Here is a 23,892-nt window from a genome sequence, read left to right as displayed (position 1 = left end):
AAGGCGTACTCTACAGGGCTGGGTACCCATGGAGAGTACTGTGAACGGGAAGCTGGTGTTCTGTGCCCACAAAGGGCCCACATAGGACCCACATGCCCACAAAGGGTGGGGGTGGGAACACTACAATACTATGACATGTCACTAGTTAACATCATCAGTGTTTTTGAGGAGTAATGAAAAATGATACATTATTTATTCATAAAACTATGGAATAGGTTTCGTTTATATGACTAGAGCTGTATGAAGTATATATATATAGGATATGTGGTAGTGTCCTGGTTAGTGGTAGTCATCAATAGGTAAATTCTAATGCCCAGTCTGCGCATCTCTTCAATCTATATCATGTTTCCCACACGCCCATTTGTTTGACGCAACATTATCATAAACTGATAATTTTATCACAAGGCTCTTGTACACCGCAGCCTAGTCCACGCAGTTGGTCTTCCGCCTCCACCACTAAAGCTCAGCGTTATAACAGTTAAATAAAACGAGTTAAGCATATACTAATTATTTTAAACCAAGTTATAATGTAATGAACTTATAACTTGAGAATATATTCTCTGTTTAAGACAAAGGTTCACTTGCCAGTTTACAAGTAGACTATTATTGGAATTGGAATGTCTTGAGACTATCACAAATGTCTAAATACCTATGCAGGTGGCATGAGAATGGGTTTGGTGTCTTGGGGTAATCACTTTACCCAGAGTATGGACTCTTATCTCAATAAACTTATTTCAATTTAAGTTTCAGTTTCCATGGGCAGTATGTGGGGGGGGGGGGCTATATCATGGTTAGTTTACAGACAATATAGATAGTATGTGGGAGGGGCTCATTTCGTGAATAATGTTTTGCGTATGTATCGTGTATCATGTATAATTTATGAGGGATGTACACATTTCATAGAAAATTTCATGAATGTTTACATACCAACGATAGTTTGTTGGGGGATGTACTAGTATCAGTGATTCAATTTTATTCGATTTGACTAAAGGAGTTGGCTAGAGTGGGAGGACAGGACAGAGTGAATATTTTTTTTAAATGGACAGGGATTTGATAAATGAGAGTTAGAAGGGAGAAGAGGGGAGAAAGAACGACTAATTTGCTTCGGTATCAATGATAATTATTTGTAGGGTATATACACACGAATATATTCGTTTATCCACCCAATACATTCCCCCAGGCAGCCTGGCAGTGTAGCTGCTAGACTACAAAAAATTATTGGAGGTAGTTCTAGTTCTAGAAATGGAGTGATATTATAGTGGGTGTCACATGTGATTAGCTAACAATGACTAGGGGTGAGGTCTGACTCTTGAAGTGGAGACAGATAGAGACTATTGGAGGTTCATCTATTGGTAGTAGGGAGTTTTTGGATGGTATGAAGTCAATATGGTGCCTATTGTCACGTTAGGACACGCAGGTAATGAAACAGATTAGCTTATATTCTATTGAGTTTTGTGTTAGCGTGCCACATGTAATTAGCATGTCTATCTTGTTTTATATCTTTGTATATCTCTTCAGATGGAATGGTGAACAACATCACTCTGTGGCAGTTCTTACTGGAGCTCCTGCTAAGCAACCAGTATAAGCATATTATCTCGTGGACCAACTCGGAGGGAGAATTTAAACTGCTTAATGCCGAAGAGGTGGCGAGGCTATGGGGTCTACGGAAGAACAAGACTAATATGAACTATGACAAGCTGTCCCGCGCCCTACGTTATTACTATGATAAGAACATAATCAAGAAGGTCCTTGGACAGAAGTTCGTGTATAGGTGAGTACCAATATATCTGGGAACATTTATTTAGTAGAATATCCCTGGCTACTAATAAGAGGCGAAGGCATTGCTTGAAGCGTTCACAGAAACTCACATTAGAGACTATTAAATATGAAGTCTGAATACAAAAATATAATTTATTTAGATGTGTTAAGGTGAACAAGTCAAATGGAGGAGTTGGTAGATCTGTTATATTAAGGATGTACAGTACAGTACTTATATGCACATAACTCGATAACTCAACTAATGGGGTACAGAATTATTTTTTAATGGAGGGCCCCAAAGCTCTTTTTTTTTATTTGTGTGTATGCAATGAATGAAGATTTAATGAAGATAAGTTCCAGCTCTTGCGCTACGGAAAAAAATTAAGATATAAAACCAGAAACCACGTACGAAACGTAGTCAAATCATAACAGAGCGAAAAAGCAATGTAAAGGATTTGGTACTCAAATCGGAAGACCTTACCTTTAAAGAACACAATAAAGTAGCCGTCACAACTGCAAGAAAAATTACAGGATGGATAACAAGAACTTTTAAACTAGAGATGCTATACGAATGATGATACTCTTCAAGACGCTAGTGCTCTCTAAGAGTGGAGTACTGTACTGCTGCACAATGACAGCCCCTTTCAAAGCTGGAGAAATTGCTGACCTGGAGAGCATGCAGAGGTCCTTTACTACTAGAATCCATTCAGTAAAACATCTAAACTACACTGTATTGGGACTGACTAAAGTGCCTAAATCTGTATTCTCTTGAGCGCAGGCAGGAGAGATACATAATAATTTACATGTAGAGGGGCTGGTCCCAAACCAGCACACAGAAATAACACCACATGAGACCAGAAGGCATAGCAGGATGTGCAGAATACCCCCGTTGAAGAGCATAGGTGCAACAGGTACTCTGAGAGAGAATCTATCAACATCAGAGGCCCGAGACTTAAACACGCTTCCACTACACATAAGGGGCATAACTGGCCGACCCCTCACAGTGTTCAAGAGAGAACTCGATAAGAACCTCCAAAGGATACCTGATCAACCAGGCTGTGATTCATCCGTCAGGTTGTGGGCAGCTGCTTCCAACAGCTTGGTTGACCAGTCCAGCAACGAGGAGGCCTGGTCAATGACTGGGCCGCGGGGACACTAAGCCCCGAAAACACCTCAAGGTAACCTCAAGATAACGCAGGTGGGTACAGGAAAAGACGACTGTTGACTTCTATTAGCAGGCAGAGAGAGAATTTCCTTCCCTGGAACACGACCCACCAGTCTTTAAACAACCAGGTACCCAATTACTCCTGGGTGAACAAACGTGTACAGATTGGCGCCTAGTCAATCGTCTCCGGCCAGGATATGAAACCAGACTCAATGAAAAGTTTAAAATGTTGGTTAATGTTCATCTTTAACAAATTCTTTACATCTTCCAGTGAGTTTGCTTCAATGATGTCACTTTATATCATAAGAAAATAAGAATTAAGCAAACTTGCAGAAAGCCCATACGAGGTAGCCCATATAGAACAAATGTATGGAAACAGGATGTTAAGTAACATAATAGAGGCAAACTCACTGGATAGTTTAAAACATTATTTACAGTTTAAATATTAATCATTATTTTAAACTTTTCAGCGAGAAACATTATTTCATGATGTTACATGGTAAATTGCTCCATAAATTTGTAACCCTATTTCCAAAGCATAGTTTGCTTATTTCATTTCTAAATCCTGCATATTCTTTTATATTTTCATGGTAAATTTGCAGATTTATTTCTTGAAAATTCAATACTGTACTGTACTTGAAAATGATGAATGGTGAACATTTTCTCAAATAGGTATCTTTTAGATTACTGTATATATTTTGTAGGAATACTTATGGCATTGAGTGTTTTGTTGGTAGCGGATGTGATTATGGTAAGTGCTTAGATAAGAGGGGATGATAGTGATAAGAGATAACAGATTGTCAGGAGGCACTTGGTGTTTTCTGCACTCAACAAGCACTCAAATACAGGAAATTTATCTTTATACGTGTTCAAGGTCCATGAATCTAATGAGATATAATAGTCGAGACACTCAGGGGTACTACAGCCCAGTAGGTTCAACTCTTTTTAAGAATGAAACGGCTTAAGCTTAATTCTTGGGTGTTTGAGATATCTTCGTAGTTCCTAATTTTCAATTCCGTTCATATTACAGTAATTACTTGGTGAATTATATGCCACTGGTGAGTATTATACTGTAGTTGGTGAATTATGTTGCTTGTGAGTACAGTATTATAGTCAGTCTTTAAAATGAGTTGAGGTAGTTCCAAAGCATTATAGCAGACATTTTTTCTTCATCTTTTTCCACCTTAGTGGTTTGTATATTCAGTACTGGGTACTGATCACAAGATAAAAGTGGCATCTGCAAAGTACATCACATTTTGTGTGCTAGTAAACCATCGTTTCACTTAGTGACAAGTCTGGCCCCAAGCCGGGTTTGTGGAGTACGATAGTAGAACTCTGGAGTCCAACTACAGTATAGGTAAAGAAAAATGAGCAATATTGAAGCAAGTGCCATAATCTGAGACACAAAAATGCTCCACGAGATTTACTTGGCTAACTACAGTATTCCTCTTTTTAATTTGGTTAATGAAAGTGAAGAGCAATCTCTTTTTTCAGTTGTTTCTTTTGGACACATTTAGTGTCATGAAACCATGGTTTCATTGACTTCAAGTTTCAATGAAGTCACTGTTTATTAACAGTAGACATGCAACCCACACATTTGAAAATAAAGGAAGTGACATTTCAGTCAGTCCCGGACCATTATGTGGTAACGTTTCAGCCCTTCCTGGACTATTATCAGGTCGTGTGTATTATCAGTATGTCGCTTGTCTGCTGGTGACTGGTTTTAAAAGCTTTTTGTTTATACCAGACCTGAGGCCAGGCTATCATCGTGGCTGATCAGCTATGACAGCCTGGTTGATCAGGCACCTCCTTCAGGAATTTTAGTAGTTCTCTTGAATACTTCTATCTTTGTTCTGGTATTATTTTTGTAATTGTTGATAGGAGGTATTTAAGTTGTGGGGCTCAAGATTTTAATACAGTATTGTACATATATTATCTGCCCTTTGAATATTTTCCATGTATAGATTCTAAACTATCTTTTGTAGCAGCTCCTGTCATAAATTCATCAAGTATTTTTCATAGATTATACAAATTTTTTTTGTCTTCGTTACATGCTGTGAAACACCATCTAGACATAGTGGGGAGTTTCTGCGCTCCATCATCCCAGAGACCAGGTGAATGTAGATTGTGTTAATATATTATCCAACTGAAAGATGTTTTGCATGCCATTTTAATTACATTCCTCACCATATAGTTTTGAGGGTTCCACTGTATTGACACACAATATCCTTTCTTGTACAGTATTTAATTCCACCTGTTAACTACTGTTTGCAAAACTATATTTTGTGTATGATTGTGACACATTTCTGCAGAAACGGTGCCCTCTCATTCTTGTTGTTGCGGGCTTCAAAAAGTCCCTTGTCAATTTTATTGATTCCCTTCATAGTCTTATATGTGATCGTATCATCCTTTTTCTTGCCTTTCAGTCGTGGCATGTATATAGCCTCCTACCTTTAGTATAGAGCTTACAACCTTCCTTGATATTTTAATTTTATTCTTTAGATTCAGGAGTCATTTAGTGGTGTGCCTTTGAACCTTTTTTATTTTATCTATGTTTTGTGAGATAAGGGCACCAAACAACAGCTGGGTATTCTGACTTTGGACTCACATGTGTCATGAACAGTTTTAAAGAATTTCTCCATCCTCGTTATTTAGTACTAAATGACAAAAATTCCAGTTCTTGACAATTGGTTATCTTGTGGTTACTATACATTGGTTCCGAGGATCAACGTCTCCAGTCTCTGAGGCCTTGTGGTTGGTGGTCTGGTCAACCAGTTGTTAAACACAGCTGTTTGCAGGCTGACTTATGAATCACAGCCTGGTTGATCAGGTATCCTTCGAAGGTGATTATCAAGTTATCTTTTGAATTCCATGAGAGGTCGATTAGTTATGCCCCTCATGTGTAGAGGGAGTGTTGAAAAGTGTTCGTAATTAAATACAGTAAAGTGACTGGAATGTGAACTGGAGTTAGAACCCAGTTTATTTTTTCTCTACCAAGGACGTAATCAATCTTGGATGTACAGGTCTATGAAAGTGAAGGTTTACATCCATGACCATGTTGAATGTGAGAAAAAACATACATGTAAAGCAAAGAAATCCTAATTCAATTTGTTCTACAATACAATACTGTAGTATAAAATAGCAACTTTGTTATAATGATGAGATTAGATAGATTTTAAATATCATTTTTACATCTGTATTTATTGTACATAAATTCAGTAATATTCTTTATCTAATATTATATTTGTATTTTATGCATGCTTGTGTTTAAGGCAAGGGTTAAGGGCAGAGTTAAAGCACAAAATATAAGAAAGATCATTAGCATTGCTGCCCTGATGCAGTGAATATTAGAGCAAGTAATTAATGATCAACACGAACCACCAGGCCCCACTATTAAAGTCAAAAATTAAATTGCAAAACCATTGATCATAATTTGTATAATTCTATTGAAATTAAACTTTTACAATATAATGTACCATACACCATAAACATTTACCATAAATTTTTACCATATATTGTACCATGTTCTATATATGGTTTTCATATACATGAAATTCATATACAATTCATATTGTATATATGAATTTCTGCACTACTTGCACACAATACAGTATTATCGGGAAATTTGATCTGAACTGGGAAACCACCGGGGCTCACCCGGAAATTGACATTTCGTTACATTCAATGCTGGTTTTTTTCTCTTTCCAGATTTGTTTCATTTCCAGAGATTGTTAAGATGGAGAATAAAATTTCTTTCCATGCAAAGATGGAGAGTCTGGGAAACAATAGCAATACTAAAGTTGCAAGCGGAGGTATGTCGCCTTACTCACCCAGTGCTTCAGGGCTACAGCCTGGTGCACCCTCCCCGTCCAGTAGTCACCCGGGAGGGTCTAGGCTACCCTCACCTGCACACGCTTCAACGCACCATTTAACTACACCTCCTCCAGCACATATTGGCTCCTATTCCTCTCTCAGTAAGTAGCTGATTGTCTCTCTTTGTTTTAAACATTAAGATTAACTTTCAATAATTTCCTTCAATTAGTTGTAATAGTAAAAAAAAATGGGCTTGAAAAAATTGAAAGAAACTAATAATATAAATTGCCAAATTCAGTAACTTTTAGTTCCAATCAGAAAGCAAGATTTTGGCCTATATTTATCATTAAAATGCATATTAAAGGAGTTTCTCTTGGTAGAATTGGTTACAAGTATTCACTAGGTCATAAGCCTGTTTAAATTAATTGATGACTTTGAATTTTTTTGATAATCTATAATGTGTGATCTTTATCTAGTAAATATTAAACTATTAGATGCAAAATATACTGTTTAGTTTATCTTTATGCTGTTCCTCTGTCTTCACATTTAAAACTTATTTCTAGTTTTAATATTGTATCATGTAAATCAGGATAGAGACATCCTCATAAGTTTAAGGTCAAACACTACTATACTGTGTTCAGGTTAAGCACAAGAGTATAACTATATTGATAACTGCCACAATATAGGTCTAAAAAGTGACACAGGGTTCTCAAAAATTAAGGAGGCGCATAGCACCTATTCATGCAAAGGTTGCAAGAAATCTGAAGCATGAATAATTTTTTAGAATCCATTTTCTACAATCTACCAATCAAAATGCATCAAATCAGTCATCTACCCTTGCATCAAACTACTACTGGACAGATTTCTAGGATAAAGTATAACAATTTTGAGATCTTATTTTATAGTTCAGTAAAATAAACTTGACAAAGCCAATGCAAATTCTGTACTGTAATGTTTAAAATTGTATATTTTCAATTATATAATATATTATTTTCTATTCCACAGGTCCTTTGGCACATATGTATTCTGCAGCATTTTCCCATATGGCTGCTGCAAGTTTAGGAGGGTATCTATCTGCTTTAGCACGGAGGCCAGAGCCTGAATCCCCTGCCCCATCACAGCCACCACCTACACTATGGCCACCCGATCTTGGTCAGCGTTCACCCTCTCCACCCTCAGAAGATTCTACAGATGGTTTACCTTCAGCACCGTTACATCTTGTAACTGAAGAAGCCAGTCGCCGTCGTCGAGAAGAAGAAGCTGAGGAGCGCAGGAGAGAGGAGGAACAACGGCGCCCACGTTCACGTTCTCCGCGTTCACAATCCCCATACCAGCATTCACCCGTGCCACCATATCAACAATCGCCTATACCACGTGTGCGCTCACCACTTCGTCAGAGGTCACCATTGCCCTCCCCGCCGCCTCTGTCACCTCTTACACCACCTCCAGTTCGGGAACATAAACCACCTCTTAGTTCTGCTGCTTCTTCGTCAGCAGCCACTTCTGTTACTGGGACCAATGCTGGACTAGGCAAGGGACGCTCAGGACCAAAACCTAAGCCATCACCCCTATCAATTGAGGCTATAACTGGGTCTCCACCAGTCTTGTCTCCACGTCAATTTTCAGCATCTAGCCTAAATACACCATTAGTAAATCTACCATCACCCCCATACAGTGGTGTTGGCACAAAATCTCCATACCTACCATTACATTTGTGGTCTAGTTTGAGCCCCCTAGCAAGTTTGAGCCCACACTATGGGTCACCACGGAATCACCATCATTTCACCTTTCCTGCCCTGCCCCAATACTCTCACCTGCACCCACCAGTAGTCTCACCACTACTTCCTACCACAACGTTTGATTTCTCTGCACTCACTTCACCTACAGAGAAGACAGCCACTGTCCCAGTTCTCCAATGACCTGAGGCTGTCCGTGCTACTCGCCCCACTCACTCCCCATGCTCTACGCCCCCCACAACCACATCCAATGCCAGCAGTTTACCACCTAGGTAGCCCTGCTGAAATCTAGGGAAACTAGGTTATTGTGGATGAGTTGCTTTTGTGCCTTCAGGATGTGGATCCTGTGGACTCAGTACAAAATAAGACACACGAGTATGGAGTGCAACTTTTTGCTATTGTCAGGTTACAAATAGGGCGGTGGCATGGACAAATGATGCTGGGAAAGCTCATTGGTCTCACTTCTGCCCGTTAACTTCTCCGTTCCTTTTGCCTATCGTGGGCAGGTTTGGTTTGGTGTAAAATCAGTTTTAACTGATAAACTGTAACTCTAGTTAAGTTTCCAATAATTAAATCTAAATGTCTAATGACGTTAGTAAAGTCCATCGTAAAGGGCATTTATATTACAACAGCTGACAAGGTCACAAAAACCATTGACTGCTGGGCAATTTTTTAGTAAAAAGAAGTATTAAACAATGTTCCCATAATTTTGGAAATTTATTGGACTTAAGTAAATAATTAAACTTTCACAGCAAGTATCGGTTTCTGAATCAAATAAATGGTTCCTTATTAGGGCATAATTATTCGTCCTGTTTATTGAATAATGTTAACTTACAAGACCGTATTCTCTATTTCTGAGTCTCGTGGACATTGTATTTTTTTTAATTTTCCTACGGTGCTTTCAGTGTAGGTTAATCATAATAAGCTTGAGATGACCAGTGCTCTCACACTTTACTTGTTAATTTAAAGAGGCATTATAATTCTCATCGTATAGGTTCAAATGGCTCCCCTCTTTTTTTTGTGTGATAAATATTTGGTGGGCGAGAGGCAGAAATTTTATTGAATATGATAATGAAACAATGAAAACTTCCTCGAATTTTATATTGTAAATTAATCCTTCAACAGAGATGGCTTTTGCATCGTGGTAGTCACCAAGCTGGTCACTCGGTGTATTGAAGTCCTGAACCACTTACTGGTTAACTCCTTAATTGTTGTGACAGCCATTGTTTTAATGAGTAAAATTTATGCCACTTTATGACAATTTTGAACCTACTTTGACATTGTACATATCATCTTGATTTTTAAGTAATAAATATATGTTGACTTTAAATAAATGGGTGCTAATAGGGCATTATTCTCTCCGTCTTACTCTTGATTTCCCATCACTGCCAGTCATTGTTGGTCCCTTATACTCGCTCCACATCTGACATTTCATCTTGATGTGTCTGTATGTCTTTCCTTTCCAAATTTTAAGCTAAGTTTTCTAATTGCTGTACAGTACGTTGATTCCTAGAAATGGAGCTCTTTATTTCTTGCATCAATAAATTTTAGTACTACCTCTTATTAAGTCCCATACTGCACTAGTATTTTAAAAAGCTATGTGAATTTAATAAGCATTTTCTTAAAACTGTGCTTTAAAAGCTTATATCCTCTGATTAAGATTACAATTTACAGATAATTTGTATATAACTGTGTAACAAAAATCCACTTGAAATATTTAGAACAAGAAAATCAAGTTATATTGAGATACTGTATATTTTATTTTGCCATCAGTTTCTTCTCTCGCTCATCAGTTAGCCAGCTTTCTGTACTCAAAAACTTTTCCCTATTACATATTCTCGTAAGTTGAATTGTCAAAAAGATTCATGTGATTTTCCATGTGTCAACATTTCCTTAAAATGCCTCTTGCATAACATGACAATCAACCTTCGCTGGCAACGTCATACTCATCCTTTCATTATTATCACCTAGTGTAATAATCATTAGTTTAAGTATTCATCACATGCGTCTCCATTTTTCTTGTTGCCATGAAGCCTCATGTCTGAACTGAGTTGTTATAAGAAGTCAACTTCACTTTTGTTAATTATTTTGGTAAAATCCTTTATACTCTTTCATCCAATTAATACTGTAAAAACCATAGCCGTTAGTAATAGTGCAGTGTTTTGCAATTATTTGTTGGATATTGAACTGTGATATGCAGAATAATGACGTCATTCATTCAACATTCCTAAAGTGAGACCAGTTAACTGTTGGCCAGTGTTGGAGTGACATGAAGACGCCAAGTATGTTGTTACATGTTAATGACGCGGCCATTCCATTGACCAATAGGTTTTGTCCATTGGTGTGTGTTTTTTATTGTCTTGTATGGAATGAGAATGTTGTGTTCAATTTTGTATGCTTAAAGGAAACCACTGTAAGTCGTTAAAGGATACGAATGCCTTATGTAAATAGTTGTACATGACTTAGAGCTGTTAAGTTAGTGCCTGTATTGTGTTGTCCTGACAGAACCTCCTTGGGGTGAGTTCTTATGAGTTTCTGGGACCCAGTATGACATTTGCTGACATATGAACTCAAAAGTTAACTTACAGATCAGCCATTACTCACCCCAGTATTTCCATTTGTAATGTAACATATTTTGGGTTCGTTAAACTGTGGACCCTCGACATATATTCCACAAGATTACCTCGGGGCTGTTCCAGTGGTCTTATGTACAGTTATAAGTAGAGTTCCTCTAAAAGAATGTTTTAACTTTTTGTACTGTATTCACAACATTGTTTATTGTACAGAAATGTGATAAGCAAGCTGGACCCTGGATCTAGCATTATAACTTATATCCGGAACTGATGTACTTTCTGTTGCAAGAGGCAACTTTATAGCCAACTGCATAATGTAGCCCGTGCCATAAATGCACCAGACACCTCAGGAGATGTACAATTCAGGCTGTTATCCACTTATTATTGTGGCTAAGTTAGGTAACCAGCACAGTTTAAAAGGGAAGATGAACACATTTTGAAACTGTACAGACATGGTTATAAACCAAGTAATTACAGTAATGCAATAGCTTAAGCAACTCTGATGGGTACTTACCTAAGCAATGAATTGATAATAAATCGTTTATTGAAATTACAAATTAAAGTGCCAAATACTATTAAGGTTTGTAATAGGTTAAGCCCAATAGTGTGATGGTATTGCAGCCAGTTACTGTTTCAGGTAGAAGAAGTGTAGTTATGCCAAATAAGCTCGTCATGAAGTCTTCATGAGTTGGATACCTTCATTGTGTGATTTATCCAGAAATTTTTAATAGGGTCATATTTTTATTGTTTCAAAACAAACATTTACTAAATGCAGAAGGAGGTTGCATAGCTCAAGTATTTTTATTGTACTCCCTTTTGTGATATACAAGTGCCATTTGAGAATAAAATGGACCAAATTTTTATATCTTACTTATCCTTCAGCAGTGATATACAGGTAGTTGGAATAATTTTTATGAAATTCAAAATCAGGTAATTTTAAAAATGTGTACTGTACTATAAAAAAAGTGTTCCAGTAATATACATTTGTAGTACCAGGTACCTATGTAGCAACTAAAGTGATTTTTCTTACCTGAGTAATATTTTTTTCTATAAGACAAAAGAACAGAACCTTATCACTCAATAACCCCTTTGAGAGATAATTTGAATCACCAGGATTGGCAATTATCCATCTGATGTTTAATTAGTTGCCAACTACACAGACCCACCAGATGGCAACACTACTACTACTACAGAAGGAGAGACGCAGACAACATTCACTTGATACCTGTTGTCCGGCTGCTACGCTTCTACTGATACCTGCTTGATGGGGTTCTGGGAGTTCTTCTACTCCCCAAGCCCGGCCCGAGGCCAGGCTTGACTTGTGAGCTATTGATGCAGATGCAGATTCAGTTGACTGGTTATTCCATGAGAATTTATACAAAGGTTCTATTGTTTCATTTTAGGATGGTGCGTAGTTGTTTGTGTGTAACCAAATTATTTGATTCACCTTTGTTACAGTGTTATCTTGTATTCAGCTTAGTCTGGCTCCTATAAGTAGATAATTATTAAACGAAGGTACCAAGCACGGAAGAAATGGCTCCTAATGCATTTGGCCACTTTTTTTTTTTTTTTTTTTTTTTTTTTTTTTTTTTTTTTTTTTGGAGATATATACAAGAGTTGTTACATTCTTGTACAGCCACTAGTACGCGTAGCGTTTCGGGCAAGTCCTTAATCCTATGGTCCCTGGAATACGATCCCCTGCCGCGAAGAATCGTTTTTTCATCCAAGTACACATTTTACTGTTGCGTTAAACAGAGGCTACAGTTAAGGAATTGCTCCCAGTAAATCCTCCCCGGCCAGGATACGAACCCATGACATAGCGCTCGTGGAACGCCAGGCGAGTGTCTTACCACTACACCACAGAGACTGCTCTTACCACTACACCACGGAGACTTCTTAGTGGTGCCTTTTTTCAGACTTTCTGTAGCCTAATGCTTAGTGCTAGAATTTATTATATCCATGCACACAAATCATACACATCATAGGACTGAGATTGTTCTTTATAGCTGGATGTTTAGCTTGAAGATGTAAAGATGTAATAGTAACTTGTGTTTTGGTTAATTCAGTTACCCTTACCTTTCCTCCCCCCGCCACTTCCATTAACATAAGTGAATTGGTGAGTACATACCTATCAAATTTTGTCTTGGTTCATTTATTTTTCATGCTTAATTTTGTCCTGTGCTATGTCTTCACTTGGCCTGATGTATGTGGAAAACATCAAACTAACCAACTTAAGCACCAGACCTCACTGGCCGCCTGTTCTACATGTTGTTATGTGAGTGTTCAAGGCCTGGTCGGAGACTATGGGAACATTTGCCCTTCGAATCATATCGGTCAAGGTAAGATGCACGTTTACCCCAGGTCCATGAAGGTTCTGCCCCAGTTTTTGCCACTGTTATTTTAGAACTCTGCTGCTAGAAGCAATATTTTGCTCTTCAGGACAATGAAAGGCTGCTGTATGTACATTGTGTTTTACTAGGAGTGTTTTACCCTAGATCCTCAAGAAGTTTACCCTGGTGTCTACCTCTAGGATATGTCAGGAGTATACTGTTGCAAGTAATATTAGACCCTTCCAGAACAGCAAAAGCTGCTGGATACATGCTCCAGTCTTCCAGATGGCTGTGTGTCACTAAGCACCTGGAATGCAGTGCAAGTATTTGTCTGTAAGGTGCAGTGGATTTTTTTCTGCCGACTGGTGACAATAGCTTAAGAGTTTTTCCCGGCTCACAAGAGTGATGGGATACATATGGCCCTGTGCTGTTGCTGCCCCTAGACCAACAATAACAATAACATGCTCCACTTTATGGGGGGATGAATCTTATGAGTGTTCCTCAAGTGTATGCCATGGTTCAAACCATCTCAAGGGGCATATAAATACAGTACCATATACTGTACATAAAGAAAATATACAAAATAAACAATACAGTATACAAAATAAACCTGATCAACCAGACTGTGGTTCATAAGTCAGGCTGTGAGCAGCCACTTCTAACAGTCTGGTTGACCAGACCAGTAACCAGATGGCCTGGTCAGAGACTGGGCCATGAGGATGTTGATCCATGGAACTGCAACACAAGGTAAGCTCATATTCTGATGCTGTCACTAATAAGTTTCTTCTTTTACAGCTGCTTATAAGCATGATCTGGCTGGGCCAGCCACAGTTTTTTTAAGAGGCCTAAATCTTCTGGATGTTCACCTCTCTGAAGATATTCTCAGCAATGACCTATACTGACACTTCTCTTTGAAAATTTGCAGTTGTCCACATGTAAGTTTGTCTTCTTAAAGCTCCTCCACAAGTGTGTGGTATTGGGCACGCTTTCATGATGACCCTATTCTCTTCTGGTGGGGATATAGTGCTTGGGGTGCAGCAGCTATGCTTTCTGCTGCTTATATTTACACCCAACTCTGCAGCAGCCAAGGTGGGCTTTACACTTGTGGTTATTATAGCCTCTGCTATCACATGCAATGGGGGATAACCAAAGCAGAATGCTCAAAAACCAAGCTTTCAGTACATGTGAAAAGGACTTTTCTAATGACTACACTTGGTTACTTCTCTGCGGTTGATAATGTTTTTTTCTTCAGCCTAGGATCAGCCATTGATGTTGATTTAGGAGCAATGAGGTGAAATATGAGGAGGTTTGGTTGGAGGGCATTGTTGGTGTGTCAGTGCTGCCTCCTGGTGGTGGAGTAATGACCTAGATAGTTAGCCAGGGTGCATACTGGTATCTGAGTTGCCAAATTACACCTGGAAAGATTTCAACTTTATGTACTGCACTTTCATGTCTACATTCTGTGCTGGTTGGTAGGTAATGTTTCCATTCCCTACCAACCTTGCACTAGTATGACCCAGTTTGGACAGTTTGTAAAGTTTCCCAGAGCAGAATACAGTGCAGCATCCAACCTGTACCATACGTAAGTATAATCTTGGCTTAAGGAGTAAATGAATGTATATAATGCTCCAAAAGTTTTTTCAAGTTCTTTATGCACTCAGAGATGGATTTCTGTCAGTCATACATTATGAGCATTTAAATTAATCCCGTAGATTCTCTTTCATTCACAAAAAGTTACCTTCTCACATCACTGGCATGAATACAGTATACTTTTTCTTTCTTCTCATGTCAACAAACTTTGTATAATATGATTGACAATGACAGTGGTATTCAAACCAGGCATTGAGCTCGCAAATTTCTTTTTATATTGTACGATGAAACCTTGATGCAGTGACTCTCTAGTTGGGAGTTTGGAATTTTTGTTTTGTCGTTTTGGAATTTTTTTATTGGGCATTTTGGAATGTTTTTGTGGGATGTTGTGGAATGTTATTGTTGGGTATTTTGGAAATTTTTATTGGACAAATGGTAACTCTTAATATGCCTCCAGTCACATTTTTAATAATTTTTGTAGGTAGCCACAGCACTGAGCACATTTAAACCAAATTCTATGGATCATTTTAGTTTTGAGATTTCCCAGTTTTGATTCACAAATAGGGTTATGTCATTTTTGTTTGAAAATAAGATTGCAAGGCTAGGGCATGGAAAATATGATAGATGTACTGTACAGTAGTTAAATCTCTTTACAGACAGGTTCTCTTAGTAGTTGTCTTTCATACGACAGGTTGAAATTAACATTTTGCACGATGAAATCGGCCCATAGAGTGTGAGAAATATTAGGGGTATTAATGGTAACACTCTTAATTTAGCTTCAGTCATATTTCTGATGATATTTGTAAATGAACTCAATATTGCAAAAAATAAATGGAGCCTTGGGAAAGCTAATAAGGATATTTAAAACCAAATTCTATGACTTGTTTTTATTTTGAGCTGGCAAGGTTTTCATTTGATCAGGTATATACCTGGAGCATACCTGGAGAGTGTTTTGGGAGTTCTTCTACTCCCCCATGCCCGGCCTGAGGTCAGGCTCCACTTGTGATAATTTCATCCAACAGGCTGTTGCTTGGAGCAACCCACAGGCCCACATGTCCACTACAGCCTGGTTGGCCCAGCACTTCTTGCAAAAAACCTGTCCAAGTGCCTCTTGAATACCTCCACCTTCGTTCTGGCAATAACCCTGCTTCCTTTTGAAAATTAATTTTGAAGCTGGGGATTTGAGAAATAAGCTAGATGTAGTTAACTTTTTTGCAGACATATTCGTTTGGTAATTGTCTATTATATTAAAGGTTGAAATGAAAATTTTGCTAAGAGAAAATACCCAATAGAGCATATGAAATGCATCCTGGAGGCATATCCTTTTTCAATGAATCCCACAGTGCAAAGAATTGGGGTTAGCCTCACCTAGTTTAGCAGAATCGAGGTTGTAATGTATTTTCATGAAGATTTCGTTGTAAAGTTAGCTTCATTCTAGATTCGCAATTGGGGATCCTGGATTTGATTCCCAAGCAGGGCAGAAATGGTTGGGTATGTTTCCTTTCACCTAATGACTCTGTTCACCTAGTAGTACGTGAAACTGGTACATGAACCTTAATTATCAACAAAGAATATTCTCAAGATATAATTGTATTGTACTGTATTATATTATTACATGCCAGCATGCACAATGGTTCCTCTCTCCCATTAATCATCCACTTTTCCAATACCATAAATGCCAAGTAAACATTACAACAGTACAGGAATATACCTTATTCTCTACCCGTCTCCTCTAAATGTTAGATGATACTTAAGGGTTGTGCAGCATGGTGGTCAATGTCCTTGGCTTACAACCCAGGGACCCAACTTCAGTCCCAAGGTAGGCCAGAAACAGTTAGGCACATTTCCTTTCACCTGATGCACTTTTTCACCTAGCAGTAAAATAGGTACCTGAGAGTTAAGCAATTGTGGTGGGTTGCATCTTGGGGAATATCAACACTAGTAGTTAGACTATGGGGGGGACCTCAATAAGCCTAAATACCTGTACAGGCATCCTGACCCCCCGACACAACGGAAATTATTCTAACTCGCCTTAAGATTTACCTTATTAATTCCTTGCTAGTTCGATCATTATCGTTTGCACATTTGTAATCATTATTGTGCCATATGCTGAGTAGACTAACTCTATACTTCATCTTGTTCACATCTCTGATCATTAAGTTCAAGCATATTCAATTGTGATGTAACATGTATAACAATGCAGAGAAGTCACAATAATGGGGCTGAAAATGAATGATCCAAAATCCACACCTGTGAAGTGAAAGTGACGACTAATTGGCCAATGCATTTTTTGACAACTTTAAATGCATTTATGAAGACATTTAGGTAATTCTTTGGTAACTATTCTGTAAGTGCAAAATTATAGGGAACATATGTATATACTGTATGATGTATACTGTACACTGTATTTTTAATAGTAATCACAATTATTAAAATAGCTAGGAACTTTACAATTAGAAAACGTTATTAGAAACTTTATATTGCTAGGAAAGTTTATAATAAATTTTACATTGCTAGGAAACTTATGGCATAAGTGTGTATCATAAATTTATAAATCATAAATCATAAATCAATATCTTGAACAATATATGAAGAAAATGTAAATCAGTCACCATATAACTCATAACGTAATACATGAGCATACTGTATAATGAAAAGAATACTGAAACATGAATGAGGAAATCACCAGGGGGAAAATCTGATGCAGGAAATGACCAGTTAAATTTTGTAAAGATATGAGTCTCTTTTCTCAATAAACAGTGAATTGTAACAAAAAACATTAAGTGTGGACACTATTCAACATTAAAATTAACATATTTTGTATAAATGTTCTTTACGAATCCCCAGAAGAGAAGAATATACAATAACAAAGAAATCATAAGCATAATAATGCCAGATCATGTCTCGAGAAGACTTTAAAACATTCTTCATGGGGCAATCCAGCATCTATGGCCAGTAAACCTTCCCAATATGAGGTAAAGTAATTATGAGGATGAAGCATTACGTCAACATGACTAAATAGCACTTTGGAAGGGATATGAGGACAGGTGGGCTGGAATAATGTTTCGGCCCCCTGTCTAGAGTGAAGAAATGACATCTAGCCGCTAGAACCAGCAGGAATTGAATACCAGTCTCTGCAGAAATGAGGCCATTATTCAACCAACCTTAGTTTTAGGGTGATTAAAACCTTTATCCTACCACTAATCCCCTTTGCCTAAATATAGTTTCCTTGCTCCACTAAGATGTATACCTGTATATTATTGAGTATTTCCGTAGTGAAATATTATCTGTAAATAAATTCGTACCCAATTTGATACTGTATCCAACTTACCACGACAAAAAATTTAAACATCAACTAGAAGTGACTTTATATTAGATGGCAATTTTGCACAGTTTAGTATACATGACACCATGGTTATTATGTCTTTACACGGCGTGTGGATATGAGTGGTGATGGAGGAAATGACTGCAGCACATATTGCTTGTCCTCCGAGCACAAATGCTGCAGATGCTACCACAGATCCAGCTAACAGTATGCGGTCTGCCAATACATGAGCAAATGCTGCCCTGAAAGGTCACACAGTATAATTAATTGTACAACAGTATACTAAATTTCAATCAAATTTGTCCACCTGTCTGGAAAATGAAAAGCATATTGCTACAAAAAAAATGTACTATTACAGTACTGTACTGTACTGACATTAAACTGAATAAAATCGCATAAAAAGGAAAGCTAAATAATAGATATTAGCAAAAGAATATGAATTTAGCATCATTAACAAAAATGAAATGAGACAAAAGATGAAAAATGTTAATCTAAAGCTGGATTTAAAAGAATAGATAGATGAAGTAGCTTTCTTAGTTGCCAGGAGAGAGGTTACCGGAAAGCGCAGATTAACTCGTGGAATAGAGTAGTATGATATGAAGCTGTCTTAATGACCTTCTATTGGTTGATGGTCATTAAGCCAAACAAGTGAACATGTTAAACACAAAATCATATCAAGTTAAGGTTTTGAGAGAATTTTAAGACATTTGATATGAAATTCAGTGTGTGAATTGGCTGCTGCAGTTTAAGAGAACAAGTCAGATAGGCAAAGAAATTGGCATCAGTCATAATGTTTTATATACAGTAGCTTATTTGATGTGTTGATCACAATCTCTCTTCCTCCTAACTTACTTGTGCTTATCAGGAATAACTGGCAATTCAGTCAGAGATGTGTACAGTTGCTGATAAACTTTCTCATAGTTGAGGTACACCAGGTCTAGCATGGTCACTGACATTTCAAACAGATCTTCTGGCAACACTCGTTTAATGGTTCTGCTCTTGATAGTCTCGGTGAAGTGAGTCCCGTCTCCTTCCCAGAGTCCAACCACTGAGATCACCACTCCAAGGTATGCCAGCATGGAGCTATTCTGGTAACACTGTGCAGGACAAATGTATTTGACATGTAAAGTGGTACAATGATGAAAGTGTGCTCCAGTGCATCACATGTACCAAAACTACCCATAAATAAGACTCATGCATTGCCAAAATGTTGAAACAATTTGGTATCGAGCTGTAATGTCTACAATGTTGTAATGTTTCAACTCTGGCTAATCCAAAATTGAGGAACTTGTTCTCTCTCTCATTATTGGTTTGTCTACTAGCTAAGAACGGCCAAAATCAGAAAACATAATATATACAGTAGTATAATAATAATTAGAACAATAATTTTTAATAATACAGTACTGTATTTATTTATAACAAAATATATACAGTGTATACCTGTTATAACTACCTGAAGGCCACCATCTCTTGTGGTCTCAATGGGGAAAGGAAGCCAGTACTGTAGTTTGTCAAGGGTACCCCCACCTTACGCTCGAAAGTTGTCAGGCGCCCGTACCTTTCGGGCGCCTGACAGCTGGGTAGAGAGCGCTTCGGATTCATAGTCCTGAGATTCTGGGTTCGATCCCTGGTGGAGGTGGAGACAAATGGGCAAAATGTTTCTTTCACCCCGATGCCCCTGTTACCTAGCAGTAAATAGGTACCTAGGAGTTAGACAGCTACTACGGGCTGCTTCCTGGGTGTGTGTAACAGAAAGGAGGCCTGGTCGAGGACCAGGCCGCGGGGACGCTAAGCCCCAAAATCATCTCAAGATAACCTCAGGATAAGAAGATAATCATATTGTGAACATACATGGTACAGCATTCCAATTTTTCTGTAAGGCCGCAAATTGCGCACAACATTTCGGGAAATTTCACTTGCACCATGCCATCCGGCAGACAGAATTAAACAAATATGAAAAACACTGCATATTACAATGACTCTTATACTATGTACTTTGAAATGAGCTGGCAAAAAGAGTTGGCCTTAAATAAAGAAAACCATATGCCAGTCATGCTGAAGCTCTTTCAGAGAGCCCTAGCTACAGTGTGGGAGTGTGTGAGACAAAGCTCAAGCATGCAAACTGGAAAACATTAATTAATTGCCTCAACTATGAATTATTAAACATTATTACTCCCCAGACCCCTCTGGGGAGTAATAATGCACCCCTAATAATGCGCAAGCAAATATGATGCTTGCTTGCTTGGGCAAGTACACTACCTCTAGCTTTAATAATCTCCCACCACACATATACTTAAGATTAAATGTTGGATATGATATTAAAGAAAGGATAATTGATTTCATGTTGTTGTTGTTTTAGATTCAGCACTGGAGCAGTTTTTAGATACTTGGCACTGGAGCAGGGCTGTAACTTGACTTCATACTTTATAACAAAGGTGATTGCAACATGCTGTTCATGTAGTTTGAGTTGCTCTTAGCCCTGAACAAAGGAAAAGCCACCGTCCTAGTAAGGATGCCATCACTTTTGACATTGTACATTTGCTTCATTTAGTACCAAGAAATTCCTTACTTAAATTGTGTAATGTTTAATAAACAGCATAAAATGTATATTACATAGTTAAAAGACCATTGGAGTCTTTTAGCAGTAGCTATACCAGGGAGGCCTGGTGGAGACCGGGCCACGAAGCTGTTGATCCCCGGAAGCTACACAAGGTAGACACAAGGTAGGGTTTAATGTCTGCACCCATTATTGTATGACTCTGTACTCTTTCTGCCACTAACCTAACCTAACCTTAAATTAACTAGATGAAGAATACTCTGACATCTTTAACATCTGCATCTACTTCATCAAATTTGTGGATGACACAAAGCTCTACTGGAAGTTTAATATGAGGAGGATATTGCATCCTTGCAAAGTGACCTATATATATTAAATTCACCAATGGTCAAATGACTGGCCGATGCTATTCTCATTCATGGAATGGAAGACCTGATATGTGAGACAAGACAATTACCATATTGTAAACATTACCCTGCTACATGTAAAAAGCAATATATGCGCTGGTATACACCAGCATACCCACGGACTGACACCAGCATACTTGCAGACTGACACCAATATGCCCATGGACTGACACCAACATACCCGAAAGTCCAGTTGCTCCAAAATGCGTCTCTCTGAGCGAATGATGGAGCTGGTGTGAACATTCATTTCAATCCGTTTGAGGAACTTTTGTGCAGAGATGGCAGACAGGTTCTGATATGAAAGATAATATACTCTATTATAACCACATATGATACATCGGATCAATGCATATTTACTTAAGCAGTCCATCATCTTAAAATGACAGTACTTATAGCAACTAATTGGGCATATACTGTATACCAAATAGCAGCCAAATACATGCTATCTTATGGCTAATATAATACATATGCTATTACTAGCCCTATAAATGTTTAAGCTTTGTTTTTAGCTTACTTTCTCAGACTCTTATAAAGTTAATAGTACAAAATGTGAGCTGTTTTGGGGTTAAAAAGTACATACTGGCACGTTCGACCAAATAGTTACCATACGTACTATCATTTTAGGAGAATGGGGTTGCACTTAGAGCAGAATGAAACTTTAGTCTTATCTAGCTTTAATGTGATTTTGAGTGTTGTCTAAATATTCTTTATTAAGCTAATAATCCAGTCAAAACATTTTGTAATAAAGAGTTTGGAGTGTTGTTCTTGAATCTTGTTCAGGAGCCAGTCGGCCGAGCGGACAGCACGGCCGACGACTTGTGATCCCGTGGTCCCAGGTTCGATCCTGGGCGCCGGCGAGAAACAATGAGCAGAGTTTTTTTCACCCTATGCCCCTGTTACCTAGCAGTAAAATAAGTACCTGGATGTTAGTCAGCTGTAACGGGCTGCTTCCTGGGGGTGCAGGCCTGGTCGAGGACCGGGCCGCGGGGACACTAAAGACCCGAAATCATCTCAAGATAACCTCAAGAAGATAACCTAGCTCTCAAAAGTCAAGCTTGGCCCTGGGCTGGGCTTGGGGAGTAGAAGGACTCCCAGAACCCCATCCAGGTACAGTTGGCTTGTACCTTGACTCACAAATGGGGATCCCGGGTTCGATTCCGAGCCAGGACAGAAATGGTTGGCCATTTTATTTAACCTAATTCCCATGTTCATCTAGCAGTCAATAGGTACCCGGGAGTTTGGCAACTTACGGGGTTGCATCCTGGGGAGGGTCAGTAATTCAACCATGAAAGACCTCGATACAAGGCTATTAAGTACTATATATGTACACAGGCATCCTGTCCCTCAAAAAACAAATTAGGTCATATGACTTTTTTAATGCAGAAATTTAAGAAAAATTATTTTTCTTATAAAGCTCATAATTACTTAAGATTTTGCATATGTCTGACCATTATTATCTAATATTTGTACAGTGGCATATTTATGGTACTATCATGCCCAACAATATTTATTAAAAATAAGTTTGAGACCATTTTTAGAATTTGTCTTCATTCCCCATATTTATTTTATGTATTCCCAGAATTGTAAATGAAAAGAAAGAGTAAAATTAAGGAATATATCTTTGTCCAAGTTTCTTGAAACAATTAATATCAACATAAGAATTTTATTAATTTGAAATTCTGTATATAAAAGAAATGTATATCCCCAAAACAGAAAGTTTTGAAACAATTTTTTTTTACTTTTACATACAGTATAATAAAATAATAATTCAACCATGAAAGCAAGCAAAGAATTGGCAAGCAGCCAATTTATATATAGAGTACATGTTAGGCTTATATTGAGATGTTTCCCCAATATGCAACCCCACAACAAGCTGACTAACTCCCGGGTACCTATTTACATTAAGTGATAGGAAACGCACCGCAAGCATTTCTGTCCTGCCCAGAATTCAAGCCCGAAATTCTCCATTGTGAGTCGAGAACGAACCTGACAGTACAGTACTACCAGGACCTTCAAATATTTATAACGCTTACTTGCAAAGAAGAAAGTTATACAATTAATTTTTTATATTAAAAAAAATTATCACAGTGGTGACTCAGAACTGTAAGAATTGTGCCCTGTAAGACTTAAGACTTTTCAACCCCAGGAGAGTTATTATAGCCACCAACTACAACAGCTTACTGACCACCAGCAGTAAACTGTTTTTTATTTATTTATACTGTATATACAAGAGTTCTTACATTCTTGTACTGTACTAGTACCCATAGCATTTCGGGGTGTTACTGTCACCGTAGTCCTAAACACAGTCCAGTATTAAAGAAAATTCAGTATAAATACATTGAGAGATTAGGTACAGCTCTTGGTGTGAATATTCCTTGTCGTTACCCCTTTGTGAGTGACTAGTTTAGAGGCGAGCATGACACAGGTAATAACCCAAAGGGGTGACTGTTCCTTCATTCGCTTCTCCAGCAACCTCAACATGCGATTCCTCTTGTGGCCCTCGGCAGTCATTGATGACAAGCGAGCCAGAAGATTCTCAGTATGACCTAACATGAACCTGCAAAAATGAATAGTGTAAAGAGTTAATTTGAGTTTTTGTTCATTTATTATGCACCTAATACCCAACTTGTAGGCAACA

General features: G+C 38.0%; 3 protein-coding genes across 6 annotated transcripts in view; 2 read left to right on the top strand and 1 right to left on the bottom strand.

The window, feature by feature from the left end:
* Positions 1-11,903, top strand: part of LOC123771947 (ETS domain-containing protein Elk-3) — a 62,226-nt gene extending 50,323 nt beyond the window's left edge. For all 3 annotated transcript variants that reach the window (XM_069337720.1, XM_045764784.2, XM_045764786.2), the window contains 3 exons: positions 1,519-1,771; positions 6,632-6,897; positions 7,742-11,903. In XM_069337720.1, coding sequence (XP_069193821.1) covers positions 1,519-1,771; positions 6,632-6,897; positions 7,742-8,655 — 1,433 coding nt within the window. In that variant the 3' untranslated portion in view covers positions 8,656-11,903. The remainder of the gene's footprint in view (positions 1-1,518; positions 1,772-6,631; positions 6,898-7,741) is intronic.
* Positions 11,904-13,738: 1,835 nt separating this feature from the next.
* Positions 13,739-23,892, top strand: part of Scox (Synthesis of cytochrome c oxidase) — a 36,162-nt gene continuing 26,008 nt past the window's right edge. Inside the window, exon 1 of the mRNA XM_069337721.1 lies at positions 13,739-14,122. Coding sequence (XP_069193822.1) covers positions 14,105-14,122 — 18 coding nt within the window. The 5' untranslated portion in view covers positions 13,739-14,104. The remainder of the gene's footprint in view (positions 14,123-23,892) is intronic.
* The window catches only part of LOC123771945 (cyclin N-terminal domain-containing protein 1), a 17,062-nt gene continuing 8,993 nt past the window's right edge, over positions 15,824-23,892 (bottom strand). Inside the window, exons 3-7 of one of the 2 annotated variants that reach the window (XM_045764782.2) lie at positions 23,640-23,811; positions 21,436-21,546; positions 19,143-19,387; positions 18,297-18,532; positions 15,824-16,138 (exon numbers count right to left, since the gene is read on the bottom strand). In XM_045764782.2, coding sequence (XP_045620738.2) covers positions 18,310-18,532; positions 19,143-19,387; positions 21,436-21,546; positions 23,640-23,811 — 751 coding nt within the window. In that variant the 3' untranslated portion in view covers positions 15,824-16,138; positions 18,297-18,309. Of the gene's footprint in view, positions 16,139-17,424; positions 18,533-19,142; positions 19,388-21,435; positions 21,547-23,639; positions 23,812-23,892 lie in introns of those variants that run through there. The other variant, XM_045764781.2, reaches the window with a different exon arrangement.

This window comes from Procambarus clarkii, chromosome 38 (assembly GCF_040958095.1).
Source record: "Procambarus clarkii isolate CNS0578487 chromosome 38, FALCON_Pclarkii_2.0, whole genome shotgun sequence".
NCBI classification, from domain to species: domain Eukaryota; kingdom Metazoa; phylum Arthropoda; class Malacostraca; order Decapoda; family Cambaridae; genus Procambarus; species Procambarus clarkii.
This window is presented reverse-complemented; position numbering and strand designations above follow the sequence as displayed.